This window comes from Arachis hypogaea, chromosome 8 (assembly GCF_003086295.3).
Source record: "Arachis hypogaea cultivar Tifrunner chromosome 8, arahy.Tifrunner.gnm2.J5K5, whole genome shotgun sequence".
Classification (NCBI taxonomy): domain Eukaryota; kingdom Viridiplantae; phylum Streptophyta; class Magnoliopsida; order Fabales; family Fabaceae; genus Arachis; species Arachis hypogaea.
This window is the reverse complement of record NC_092043.1, coordinates 44,550,593-44,564,068: the sequence shown is the minus strand read 5'-3', so window position 1 is coordinate 44,564,068 and position 13,476 is coordinate 44,550,593. Positions and strand designations below refer to the sequence as shown.

Sequence of the window (13,476 nt, the reverse complement as noted above, 5' to 3'; positions counted from 1 at the left end):
TGCATTGTTTATTTCTTACTTTCCTACACAGTACATACCCCACACGGTGTACGTCTCAAAACGACAACTTGACTCGACCATTAGTATTCATCGTTATTAACGAAACAACAATAGTATTTTATTTCACCAATAAAATTCATTATTTTAATTAATAATTAATTTATATTCTATATTTTTTATATTTTAAATATTAAATTTTAAATTCTAAATTTTAAGTATTAAATTCTAATTTTTAACAGTAAAATTAAGATATTGATTAAAAATATTAGTTAATATCAATAAAAAGTGTTAATCGTTAATATTTCTTTTAATAAAAACTATATATTAAAAATATATATAAATAAAAATGCTTAAAACAATTGCCTAAAATGACAATTAAACGGATTAATTATGTTGATTTAGACTCGTCCATTTAGATCTTTATATAAAATATATATGGAGACAGATTGGTAGCGTTTGGTAGAGAGACAATGACTGAAAGATTGAGATAGAGACTAAGAGATAGAGACAAAAATAAATTTCAGTATTTTGTTTGGTGCAAAGTGGAAGACAGAAATTAAAACAAGAGTGAAATTCTAATTTAATTTGTACAAGAGATAAAATTGAAATTAATTAATTGAAATGATGGTATTTTAGGTATAAAATATTATTAAAATTTCAGTCTCTATCTCTAAAAATTTCAGTCCCCTGTATCCTTACTTTTTAGAGGTATTGAAATACTAAAATTTTAGAGACAGAAATCGAAATTTTAGTACCAGTCTTTGAGTCAAAAAACATAATACTGAGTCTCAGTCTCTATTCCAGTACCTCAAAACAAACGCTACCAAACAGACAAGTCTATTTGTTTTTATTTTTCAATCTAAATAAACAATTTTAATTAAAATTAATCGATTTTTTAATTAAAATATTAACTGTGGATTAGATTGTAAAAAACTTTTAACAAATGAAAATAAAATGAGAAAAAATTTAAGAGAGTTAAACGGCTAGTCTGTCTATATAGTAGATCAGCCTGTTTAATTCACAAGATTGAAACCAGTAAACATATAAATGAACCAATCCAACAGACTTGACTCATTTTGTCAGCCACTAATAAATTATAATCCATTTATTATTGAATGGTTATATTAAACTTATACATGAATAGAGGATATCTTCCTGTGTTTCTATACAAATAACTAATAAATGGCTAATTTCTTATGTGCATTTTGGAAAATTTTTGAATGAAACAAAGATCTCTGTGATAGAATTGTAAGTGCTCATATGCAAGTAATTTTCTCTCTAGTTCTCTCAACTCATTGGCCATTTTTGAACTGCGTGCACCCATTCTTACCCTTAAAACAAACCCCGCTCCCTCTTGAATTCACTGTACATGAGATTGAGCGGAAAATTTTTTAAAAACTATCATATCTGAATACCTTTATATATATGCTTCTCCAGAAAAGAGGTGAGTAGGTTACTATTACAAGCAAAATAACAACCTTCCCCAGCTTAGTACTAACTCGGATTTCTTACATATAGATATAAACTGCACAAACATACATAAACATATAAAATCTACAGAGTAATAATTACATTCCTACACATTCCCATCAAGCAGGCTATGGTTTTTGGTCTAGCAGTTTATGCCACATATCTCAGCATCAGGACCAGTGACTCTTGTGGTGAATGGATCAACTCTCACCCATAAAAGAGAAAAAATGGATGCAAGAAGAATGGACCAAACCACCACGATGGTCGGCGTTCGGTTCTGGCGACCCATGAGACCTTTGAGGAAAGGGTACAAATGGATGATCACCCAGAATGCAAAGAAGAGTTTACCAAAGAGGGGACCCCATGATTGGTAACCACTGTTGATGGCGTAGGAGATGCCAGCTACGACGCCAACCAAGTTCACTATGAGAAGCGTTGTCGGCGGAATGAGAAGTGTTGTCCATTTGAACATGTAGAGTTCAGCGAAGTCCCCGTCGTCGTCTGATGCCTTGGAGGTAACGGTGAAGTTGGGGTCAATACCAGCCAGCACTTTGAGTAAGCCTTGGAGCACAGCAAAAAGATGAGATGAAACACCACCGATGACCCAAAATTGTTCGTTCCTCCACCACTCATCGATTCCGACTCCACTCCACCTCATCTCGAGAATTCCAGTTGCAAAGATGGAAAGGAAGAGAGAAATAAACCATAAACTTGCAATGTTACTGATCTGCAAAAACATGATAAAATAAATTAGACCATTATGTTGCACAAGACCACATGATACTCTGATACAATAATAAAACAGCATTCAGAATATAGTAGTGTTTTGCATTTCAGAAAGGCTTTAGACACCAGTTACAAACCCAACAATGTGATTTCTAGGAGAAACAAGTCAAGTGATTGTTTGGTTAGTACTGTAACAGAAATAAGTACTGTTTCTAAAAACTTATCAGTACTGATAAAATCTTTAAAGGCATTTGTTCTTTTCGAAAGAAAAAGGTGCTAACAAATCAGTCTCTGACATATCTGATTGAAAATGCTCAAAAATGCATTCTTTAGATATAACTTAAAAAAACAACAGAATTCATCATTCGGGTAGCATTGACTAATAAAACATCTTTTAAGGACTTATTTATCAACATTTTGATCTTTTGGGAGGTCAAATTGGTGTTCACCCCACTATAACAATATTATGTTTAAGAAGAAATAACACACCTGGGGAATAATGAACTTGTTGGTCAACAAACAGACGGCAGGTAAGGTACAATACATGAGAAGGGGAATGGCTGTGATGGGATAGATTGTTGTGTTCACATATGCAAACCTCTCGAGCCACTTGAGCCTTCCACCATAACCATACCAGATGGGGCAGTGCCGACTTAGAAGAATTTCCACAGAACCTAAAGCCCATCGAAGCACTTGGTTCAGACGATCCGAAAGATTGATTGGAGCAGAACCTTTAAATGCCGGGCGCTTAGGCATGCAGTACACAGACCGCCAACCACGAGCATGCATCTTAAATCCAGTAAGAATATCTTCTGTGACAGAACCATATATCCATCCTATCTGTGGAACAGAAAGAAGATAGTGAGTATAGTTGATGCTCTCTCTGTGCCTCACCCCCCCCCCTTTTTTTTTCTTTTTCTTTTTCTTTTCGGTGTGTGTTGTAAATGTATTCTAATAACAATTCGCCAACACAAGCAACCATATTCAAGAAAGAAAATGCCTATAAATTGAAAAAGTTGAGACATATATTAAGCCTGTCATATGCTTCTTAAATCAGCTATCCAGTTAATAAGTCCGCTTTTGGCAATGGATCCAATATTCACACGAGATTCCAAGCTCAAAAGATGACATGAACTGTCTCTTACACTGTAATTCATTCTTCAATTTCTTATGAAACGCCACTCTTACAATAATGAAGAGTGACTCAGCCTAGGGGCTTTTTGGGAAAGGGCTTCCGAATGGAGGGTCTTGCCCAATGAGTGGTCTGGTAGGTACCTAATGTAACCACTTAGATATGCTAAAAATACTTCATATCTTTCATTGGATAAATTAATAAGAGCAAAGGTTCTAAAGCTCCACCCTAAAACTCCAAAGAATGACAAGGAGAAATTAAGGAACAGACACCCCACTCCATAGTTCAATTCAACAAAGACCAGCTCATTCAACAACCGGCTCAAACAGAAATTGATCCATTTGGAAGTCTTTTTGTAAACTCTTCACCTACGTTAAAGTTAAATGTAGTCCCCGAATGTACATCAAATAGCATTAGAACATATGATAACATCATACCTCAGCTCCCCATTCAGTTTTGTCCTCATAACCGCAGCTGATAACATGAATTGCCTCCTTAAGAAGAGTTTCTGGAGTAGCTGACTGAGGCACGCCACCATTCTCCATAAGAGTGGAGGCAACAAAAACAGCAGATTGACCAAACCTTTTCTCAAGGCTCACTTGTGACATAAGTAGCGTTTTCTCATCATCAAATCCAGTTCCTGAAATAGAAAAGAAATAAAGAAATAAATAACAAATGATAGGACAAACAATAGGTCTAATTAGTTGAAAGCTGGGTGAAATCATTCCCTACAACATCTCTTTAGATTATGTGGAGTGTAACACAGTTTCCGGATGGGCTAATCAATTTAAGATACCATAGGTAGCAGATCTCTAACACTGATAACGATGTAATGAAAACGAAGGACCCATTTGGTTCCTGCTTTCAAGTTTAGAGTTTTTCGGTTTCATGATTTTATGAAGAAAAAGTTTAGACAACGAAAATAATAAATTCTAAATTTCTATTTTCACTTTTTTCTTTGTAAGATTCTAAAAACAGAAAACACTAAAAAAGATATCGGAAACCAATAGAACCTCTGGATATTACAATCTGCGTACAGCTATGTGGTATACCCATCAATGTAATGTAGGCAGAACAAATGCACAACAGGCCTACCTTCTACTCCTTCTTCAATATCCTCTAGACTGAAGATGGGCACAGTTGGATCAGCATGCTTGCTAGATTTTTTCTTGTCTGATCCATTCTTACTAGATTTAGAACTCTTCTTTCGCCTTCCGCCACAGAGAGAAGATAGCAACCCAGGCTTTTTATGCTTCGGTTTAAGAGGTGGTTCATAACCATATAAAGCTGTCCTGTTAAAGACACATCCCGTACCCACATATACAGGACCTTGGATTCCATCCAAACCTCTCAAGTTTATCTATTTAGAACTTTTAAGTTAGTCAATCATATACTCATATGTATGTAAAGCACAAGGATGACACAAGACAAGAAGTAAAAGCATTATTAGAAAATCAAACAGTATGAAAAAGACACCTACATCGAAGAAAACAGTGTTACGATTGGCATATCGATCATTCCTATCAATACCATCAAACCTCTGTGGAAACTGTACATAGCAAACATATTTCCCAAGATTGGGATCCATCATAAAGCACATAGCTTCCCTTAAGGCCTTGCTGTTGTTTATGTAGTGATCACAATCGAGATTCATTAAGAAAGGTCCATTAGTTAGGACAGCAGAAACCCGAACCTGCACAGGCAATAATAATTACTACCAGTGAGATTAGAAAAGAACATGAGAGTAGATAATGTAACTTCCCAATTTTCTGTTGTAAACCACTCACCAATGCATTCATTGCACCGGCCTTTTTGTGATGTTGAAACCCTGGACGCTTTTCACGAGAAACATAGACTAATCTTGGAAGTTCATTACCTTCAGAGTCGAGTCCTCCGCTTTGACCTAAGAAAACCTGCAGATACAGAATTCAATTTTGGTGAACATCTTGCTCACATGGACCCAAAAGGTTTTGGTAATAAGGGCAAATATAATACATATACATATTACATGATTTCCATTTTAGTGCAGGAAAACATAACAAGATAATGGGGCAAAATATGCATGAATTCATATACTACTAAATAAATCCCCAAATCGTAGTTGGGCACATGCCCTCAATACCTTGCACTTGAATCCATCTCTACTCACAAGTAATACACTATAGTAAGTTAGAAATACAGATAGTCATATACAATTCACATGTACAATATTTAGAACAATTGCATGCTCATAACTTCATCATCTATTCCATTGGCATAGATAATAACCCCGAAATAACTCCAAAACTAATAAATAAAAAAGCATTAGTTTTGAAGAAAGTCATCTTCATAACAAAAACTCAACTGGCCAATAAATAAATATGAAAACTACCTGGATCATTCCAGGATGGTCTCTTGTGTTATTTCCAGGCCATGGCGTGCCATCTTGCATCACCCATCCTTCTTCGGGAACTTTCTGTGCCTTTGAAACAAGTCCGTTAATGCGAACTTTAAATTCTTCATATTCTCTCTGGAAACAGAACAGGAAAGTAAAATTAAAAGATGCTCTTCCACAACCCAACTCTCATGCAAGTAGATCACATACATACCAAGAAAGCGAATAAGTCAATTACACGAGATACACACTTACCTTCATTGCTCTGCGATCCTTGACAAACGATGGCTGAACCTTATCTTTCAAGTAGTCAATCTTCTGTGCAAAATACCACTCAGGTGCACGGGGTTCAATGTTATACTTCTTGCAGAAAGGAACCCATTTCCTTGCGAATTCTGATGTCTCGGCAAGTGCTTCAAATGTCAACATAGCAGCACCATCATCAGACAAATAGCATGAGACCTTATCCACTGGGTAGTCAACTGCAAGAATTGACAATATAGTATTGGCAGTAACCAGTGGAGGCTCCTTTAAGGGGTCGACAGTACTGACAAAAATGTCAACAGCTGCTAGCTGAGACGGTTCTCCTTCTCTGTCATATCTGCAACTCACATAGATTCTTGATTAGAAGAATCTCAAATTGAAAAAATAAACACTAAACGCAATGTATTTGTACGATAAATACCTTGCGCTTAAGTCTAGGAAGGACCTACCTTAGTGCAAGCCTATCAAGATATGTTTCACGGTTTACAGGAAGCCACTTGGGGAATTGATCCAATATCCATGATATAGCAAACCAAATTTCACATATAACTGATATTAACCACAATGCAAATGCATTGGGCACTGGGTTTGTTATACGGTAGTGCAAGAACATGCAGAGGATGACCAGCCGTAGAATGATGACCATACGATATGGATTAATCCTAGACGATGGAATCGAAACCTTCCTTGAAAGTGGTTGCCGAGCTTCATCATTCCTTCATAACAAAGAAAATTTATCTCACATACAATAGACAAGATTGAATGGCACAGATAATTACATATCATGTTGATTACCAAACCATCCTTATGTTAATTGTCATACTGCATATTAAAATATGAAATTCTTAGAGTGAACTACCATTTGGCCCTCAAAAAATTATAAATGAAACACTTACAACAAGGAATCATCAACAAGCACATCAGTACTAGCATCAATATCTCCAGCTCCTCTTTCAGAAGCAGCTTGGCCTGTGCTCATTGGAACAACATTCTTTTCTTGCTTCATCTTCCAGCCATCAACTCTTTCTTTCCAAGCTACATTGCCCAACCCTGGATCCCCACCCCTAATATTTGCTGCAAAATAATATCCATGCACCACAAATCACTATAAGACAGCAAGATAATGAACAATAACAATTACAGTCTATCAGAAAGAGCAAGAGATATACGAGATTGATTAACATCAGATGAATATGGAGTATGATGGATAGTACGCTTCCCACCACCAACTCCAGGAGATGCCATTGAGAGCCTCTCAGGTGAAGCTGCGGATAACTCACCAGAGACCTGAAATTGAACTAGTAAGTGGATAATTTGTTTTCAGTGTGGAATGGGTAGAGATGAAAACAAAAGAAATGTAACAAGATAAACACCTCTTGTCCACTGGTCAGCAAGGGAATGTGGTTGTGAGAAACTTCCTTATCATAATTTGGAGCACCAGCCTCTGCTCCTCGGCCATATGTCATGTGCCAGCTCAACATGCGCTCTGAAATCTTTGTCTTTTGGTTTTGATTTTCTGAATCATAATTGAAGTCACTAGAAACATCATCAGCACCGACATCCTCTTCCCTGTCTCCAAGAATGGCAGGGCTTCCTGTAATCAATTAAATAAGAGGTATGATTACCAATTAGAGTCAAAAGTAGAGGTACTGATGAAAACGAAAGGATTTTGCACTTTGGAGACACTGGAGCAAGAAACAAAATTCAATGCAGCTGTTTTGTGATACTTTAATGCAGATTACAGTTGCACTACACGGAGGCAACAAGCAGAATAAGTTAATCACTACAAATCCAGTTAATTCAAAACCCTACTGAACCCTTTCACATAAAACAAAACACAGATGCATGTCAAATAGGTAAGGGAAAAACAGCCAATATTACTCGAGGGCCAAGGAAATCCCCATTATAGTTCAAACCTTCATCGTATAAACGAAATATTCTAGAAACTTCCATCCAGTTAGCAGATTTTGTTTAGTCTAGAGCTAGTCTATGCAGTACATGGATAAACCTATCCGATAGCAGAAAAGATATATTCTTACATCTGGTTCACTTGATAGTGGTCTACTATTCAAATTGCTTCCAAGCATACTGCAAATCTTTTTTAGTATAAAAGTTTCTTTTGCTACAAGGTAGGACATTATTATCATAATAAAGAAAGAAATTTGTTGGGAACGTTGACATCAAAGGGAGCATAGCATGGCTACGCAAACCATCAGTATTTGGGGAAGACATTTTTATAAATAAAATAATAAAAGATAATGTGCTGTATGCTGAATGTAAGGCTTGACCTGACTTTACATGAGTGCAATGCCACCCATTTCTTTAATTTATTGAAGATTTAAGCGGCTTGCTATGCTGCCTAAAAGTCTTTTGCACAGTTGCGACATATGAATGAAGAATGGTGAGAATTAACACATACAATAGGTAGCACAATGGAGATTTAATTTTTCACCTTTGTGCCTCTTGTAGCGAGTTTTGCACTGGGGGCAGCACTGGTTCCCATCCTTCCTTTCATACTCGTAACAAGGCCTGCACACAGGGAATGCACAAACACCGCATGCGACAAATGATTCGCCATCCACAGTCTTCCCAACATTATCACCACAAATTTGGCACACTTGCGCACCCAAAGCTGTAATTGGCTTTGCCTGAGTAATACCAAAACCAAAGACATAATTAAAATGTTATTTAATCAAATATCATTCAATCACCAATAGTTGCACTGCAAGAAAACTACTTAAAAGTGTTAAAATAGTTGAACTCATAATAACATGTAATAAAATATCATTCAATAACCAATAGTTGCACCAAAAAAAGTGGGAAAAAATATAAGATGTCTGAGGTAACAATTACCCACCCCTGCTTCTCCTTCTGACTCCATAGGAACTCTTCACTAAAGCTCTTCCAAGATGATGTCAATAAGGGATCAAATGCTTTGTTCAAGCTTAAGGTACACACACATTACTTAATAGCTTTTCTGCACTTTCTAATGATAGCTTAGAAGATCAATTGTAAATATTCCTCTCTTTTGATCCACTGCTACAGCAGAATATGCTCCTTTTTTTCTGTAGAAACATTTAAGCTATTAGAATAGAAAAAAGCTAGCTCCAAAAAAAGTATTCATATAAAATACTTCAACAGTTTATAAAGTGAGAAAAAGAAACTTTTAGCTCTTAAATTCTGTGTTTCGTTTTTTCTTCTTCTTTCTACGTTTTTTCCCCTCTCTTTAAAAAGTGGAATCTTCCCAATGTATGAATGAGATATCAAAGAACTTTCCGCACAAACAAAAAATTAATAAATAAATAACGGTTTTTCTTTTTCCCTTGATAAACAAGAATGATCAACAGTTAACAGAAATCTCAACCTTGGTTTTTGTTAGAAACTTAGGATTTAGGAACAGAAAACAATTCCACATTTCTCACCTTTCTCACACTGAAATTGCAAAATCCGTTATGAGAAAACTTACCATAAAAAATCAAATAAAAGCACTCTTCTTCTTCCACGAGTTTCCACTGAAAACAGGGGTAGATCACCCAGAATTTGAACAAAACCTAGACGAATTTCTTGTACAATTAAACCCAAATAAACCACAAAACACAAAAACCCCACTCAACAGTTCACAAAAGAGGAAAGAGAAAGAGAACGGCACAAAATCAGGAACCATCAACAGCGAGAAAAATGAAAAACATAAATGTCAGAATCAGAACTGAACAGAAACACACAAACAAATGAGGAACAAAAACACTTTTCAAAGAAAAAAAAAAGAAAAAGAAGAGAGAGAAGCAATGAAGAACTCTCTTACTCACAGTGTATCTCTATCTATTTATCTCTCTTCATAGCCACAAATGCTTGAAGCAATGGTTTTCAGTGTGCCAAATTGTGTTATAGCTGTGAATGAATAACAATAATGATAATAATGAATTAAAACGCTAAAGACTTAAAGCAAACGAAAGCGACAATGCAATTAGTACAAAACCTACCGACACCTTTTCACGCGCCATAGAAAGAGACACACTTGTTATGGCTGAAGAAAAGATAATCACAGTTCACAAGGGTTCTTAGCTTTGTGTATCAAATACTCAAACATTTATCCTCCAACAATGATTCCGTAAGAACAAAAAATCTAAGCATTAAACAAAATGTTATCCTTAAAAACTGAGTGGAATAAATTATTGCTACTAGTACCAGTGAGATTTAATGGAATTTAATAATTTATAAATAATTATTTATCTGAGTCAGTTTATGACAAAAGGAACAATTTTTGTTATTTTTTATTGAAGGGGTTGTCTCGTTGTTGGGAATTTTTGGAAGTGTGGATTGACCAAGTGAGTGACGATGCTTGGGACAATGTTAACGTTACCTGACTGTACCAATGTGACGTGATACAGAGTACAATTTAATAAAGGAAAAGTATATGAACAACTAATAATCAGTCAAGAATGGAACAACATGATTAATTATAATTAGTTTATTAATTTATAATTTAATTTGTTTGTTAAATTATTGTTGACCACGTTAGTGTTAGGAGAGAATCACGGAACAGATGCTTTGATCATTCATTAGTTGATTTCATATAATTAATTATGTTTTATTAATACGTAACACATAAAATATAGAAATCATATCCAAAACCATCCAATTACAAGAAAAAAAACATACGTGTGCCTATTAGTAACAACATCTGATTACCAGTTGGCTGATTCTTGGCTTATATAGAGTTGGTTTCCCTAACATTGTTGTTTAATAAAACAAAAACTTACATTTATTTTGGACTTTTTAGTTTTTACATAAATAAATTAAAAAAATTATTTGTTTTCCCTAAAGCCTACAGCAAAATTAAATACACAAATGTCCTCTTTATATATTAAATAAAGTATTTTTTATCTCAAATATTTTTAAATTTTTTTAAAATTATTTTTAATATTTAATTCAATTCAATTTTATTCTGATTTTAAAAATAAATTTTAATTTTATCTTTATTGTTAATTTTTTAACACTCAAAATTATTTCTCTTCTATTTTGTCTTCCTCACTCACCCTCACACTCACACTAATTAAGGAGTGGGAATCACAATCCTATTTGCATGTATTCAATCCGATCGAGTAAGATTACTAATCCGATCTATTGTAGGTAAAATTAAGCGCATAGTGGGTTGATTAAGTAGGGTGTGGGTTGAGTGTTAAACCAAGAACCTTTCATTAATATAAAAAAATCTTTATTCATTAAGTCAAGATCTTCCTGGAACTTTTACACTTTCGTTTTTATAAAAGTCAAATCTATTTATGGTCCGTTTGGAAACACCAAAAAGTTACTTTTTTTTTTACTTTTGACTTATAAAAAGTTACATTAATAATGTTTGGTACAATTTTTTAGATAAATTTTTAACTTTTTAAAAAGTTATTTAAGACTTTTTGAAGAAGTTAAAAAATGTGACTTTTTCTATTTTCAAAAGTTATTTTATCACTCCTATTTAATGTACAACTTTAAAACAAGGATTTCTATAATAACTTTCCAAACACAAATAACTTATTTAAAAGTTATTATTCATAAAAGTCTTTATATTTTAAATTTCTTTTTCAAAAGAACTTATTTAAAAAGTTTAGCCAAACTGACCGTTAGTGATGTATCAATACCAAATTATAACTCCAAGATCTCATCAAATTATTGAATATTATATTTTTTTATAAGGCACATGTAGAGTCAGATACCCGCAGATTAAAGGTAGATAAGGTTAGGATTGACATGTTATAAACCTGCGAATAAAGTAGAGTTCAGTTTTAGTGAAAAAAAATCTTTTTAAGGTTGAGTTTAAACCCTATCCTACCACATCCATTACCACCCCTACTCACTCTCTCTCATCTTCTCATTCTTTCTCTTGTGTTGTACATGACTGCTACTATTGTCAAAAGTTGAGTGATGAAAACAACGACGATGGCCAAGAACAAGTGTGAGTAGTTGGGCGTATTCAGCCCCAGCCCATGATTCTCTTTTTGTGCTAGGTTTTACATCTACAATATTCTTAGATACTATCGTATTTTTTAAGAAGACGATGAGCAATTACAAAAATATAGTTAGAATTGGAAATTTCAGAGACTCGCGGATACCCACTTTGCCCTGCCTAGTTGGGATGGGTAATTATCCAACCCAATGCCAAGTGAATGCTTGGTAAGTGTGGAATCTTGGGTTGAGTCAGATTTAAAAAATACCACTTCGATATGTATGAGTGTGTGTAAAATAATTTGATTCATTGTTGATTGTTAAAAAATTAACAATAAGAATAAAATTAAAATTTATTTTAAATAATTTTTAAAATTTTTAATACGTTAGCAACAAAAACATACATTACTCATGCATATTTATATAAATCGTGTTAAGAACTTAAGATACTATACTCACGAAGCTTTTTTACGCAAATAAAATAAAAAGAAACTAAAATTATATGTTTTTCCTAAATCGGAATCAAATACATGAATTCCCTCTTTCAATATTTATAAAATCGTCCCAAGGTGTTTAACTTTATATTAGACAATACTTCATCTTATCCTAGAACGATTTACGCTTAAAAACTTATTTTTTATTTACTAATAAATTGTGCTAGACTACTGACTTTTATTTTTACACGTAAATTATCTTACTCTAGAAAATTTACACTTTTTGAGCTTAAGCACAATATCTTGTGACTATTTACACTTTTCTTGCTAAAGTATAGAAGGTTGGGACGATTGATGTTTTAATTGCAAAAGCTCATGATTTGTGACGATTTATGTGTAAGAGTGAAGTACAATAAGATTTCACGATCAATGTTTCCTCCATTGCAGTGCCATAGAATACTTGCCTGAGGAAAAAGCACCACTATAAAAGGACAGAGAAGAAAGTTTTAGAAGGCAGCAACAGAGGAGTTAGTGCATGTTTGGACGTCATTATTTTGTTAAAAAAAGATTTTTTTTGATAAAAAATATCTTTTTTTTATTTTTTAACGTGTTTGGCAAACTTCTAGTAGTAAAAGTAAAAGCACTAGTAAAATCAAAAAAGATCTTTTTTGAGAAGCTGTAATTTAAATCTTTTTTTTAAAAGATCTTTTTTCCTTAAAAAAAAGATGTTTTCATGTAATAAATAAACAAAAAAGTACTTTTATATTGTTATACCCAAACATAATTGATAGATAAAAAGACCTTTTTACATGAGATATCCAAACATAAAATTACTTTTGTTTTTCAATAAGATCTTTTAAAAAAAAGATAACTCGAAAAAAGATTTTTTTTAAAAGTTCACCCAAACAAGACCTTAATAGTGGTTCACGAAGGAGTTAAAGGCAGCATATAATACTGGCGGAATTATTGCATTTGACGAGTTTATTATATCCTTCAAGATAGCAGGTTGTCACGGCCTTGGACACACTCCAACGCTACTGTGCCGGCACTCGGACTTACTCAACCTCTTGAACTAAGACCAAGTCAGCCTAACCCTCAATACTTAGCAAGAAAGCTAAGAATACAAGAGAACACAAGAG

The 13,476-nt window shown here is 34.0% G+C and overlaps 1 protein-coding gene across 8 annotated transcripts; it reads right to left on the bottom strand.

The window, feature by feature from the left end:
- Nucleotides 1-1,074: 1,074 nt before the first annotated feature.
- Nucleotides 1,075-10,285, bottom strand: LOC112707691 (cellulose synthase A catalytic subunit 3 [UDP-forming]). 8 transcript variants are annotated; one of them, XM_025759583.3, is made up of 17 exons: nucleotides 9,947-10,152; nucleotides 9,773-9,854; nucleotides 9,433-9,517; nucleotides 8,824-9,031; nucleotides 8,419-8,614; nucleotides 7,340-7,560; nucleotides 7,136-7,253; nucleotides 6,863-7,040; nucleotides 6,416-6,682; nucleotides 5,958-6,303; nucleotides 5,700-5,837; nucleotides 5,116-5,241; nucleotides 4,809-5,021; nucleotides 4,424-4,688; nucleotides 3,766-3,968; nucleotides 2,686-3,036; nucleotides 1,075-2,197 (listed from the first exon to the last, which is right to left on the bottom strand). In XM_025759583.3, the coding sequence occupies exons 4-17, from the start codon at nucleotides 8,845-8,847 to the stop codon at nucleotides 1,613-1,615; spliced, it is 3,231 nt and encodes a 1,076-aa protein (XP_025615368.1). In that variant the 5' UTR covers nucleotides 8,848-9,031; nucleotides 9,433-9,517; nucleotides 9,773-9,854; nucleotides 9,947-10,152; the 3' UTR covers nucleotides 1,075-1,612. The 8 variants fall into 8 exon arrangements, with proteins under 8 accessions (XP_025615368.1, XP_072057567.1, XP_072057568.1 ...); XM_072201466.1 differs by having other exon boundaries at nucleotides 9,769-9,854; nucleotides 9,947-10,123; XM_072201467.1 differs by having other exon boundaries at nucleotides 9,953-10,056.
- Nucleotides 10,286-13,476: the final 3,191 nt, after the last annotated feature.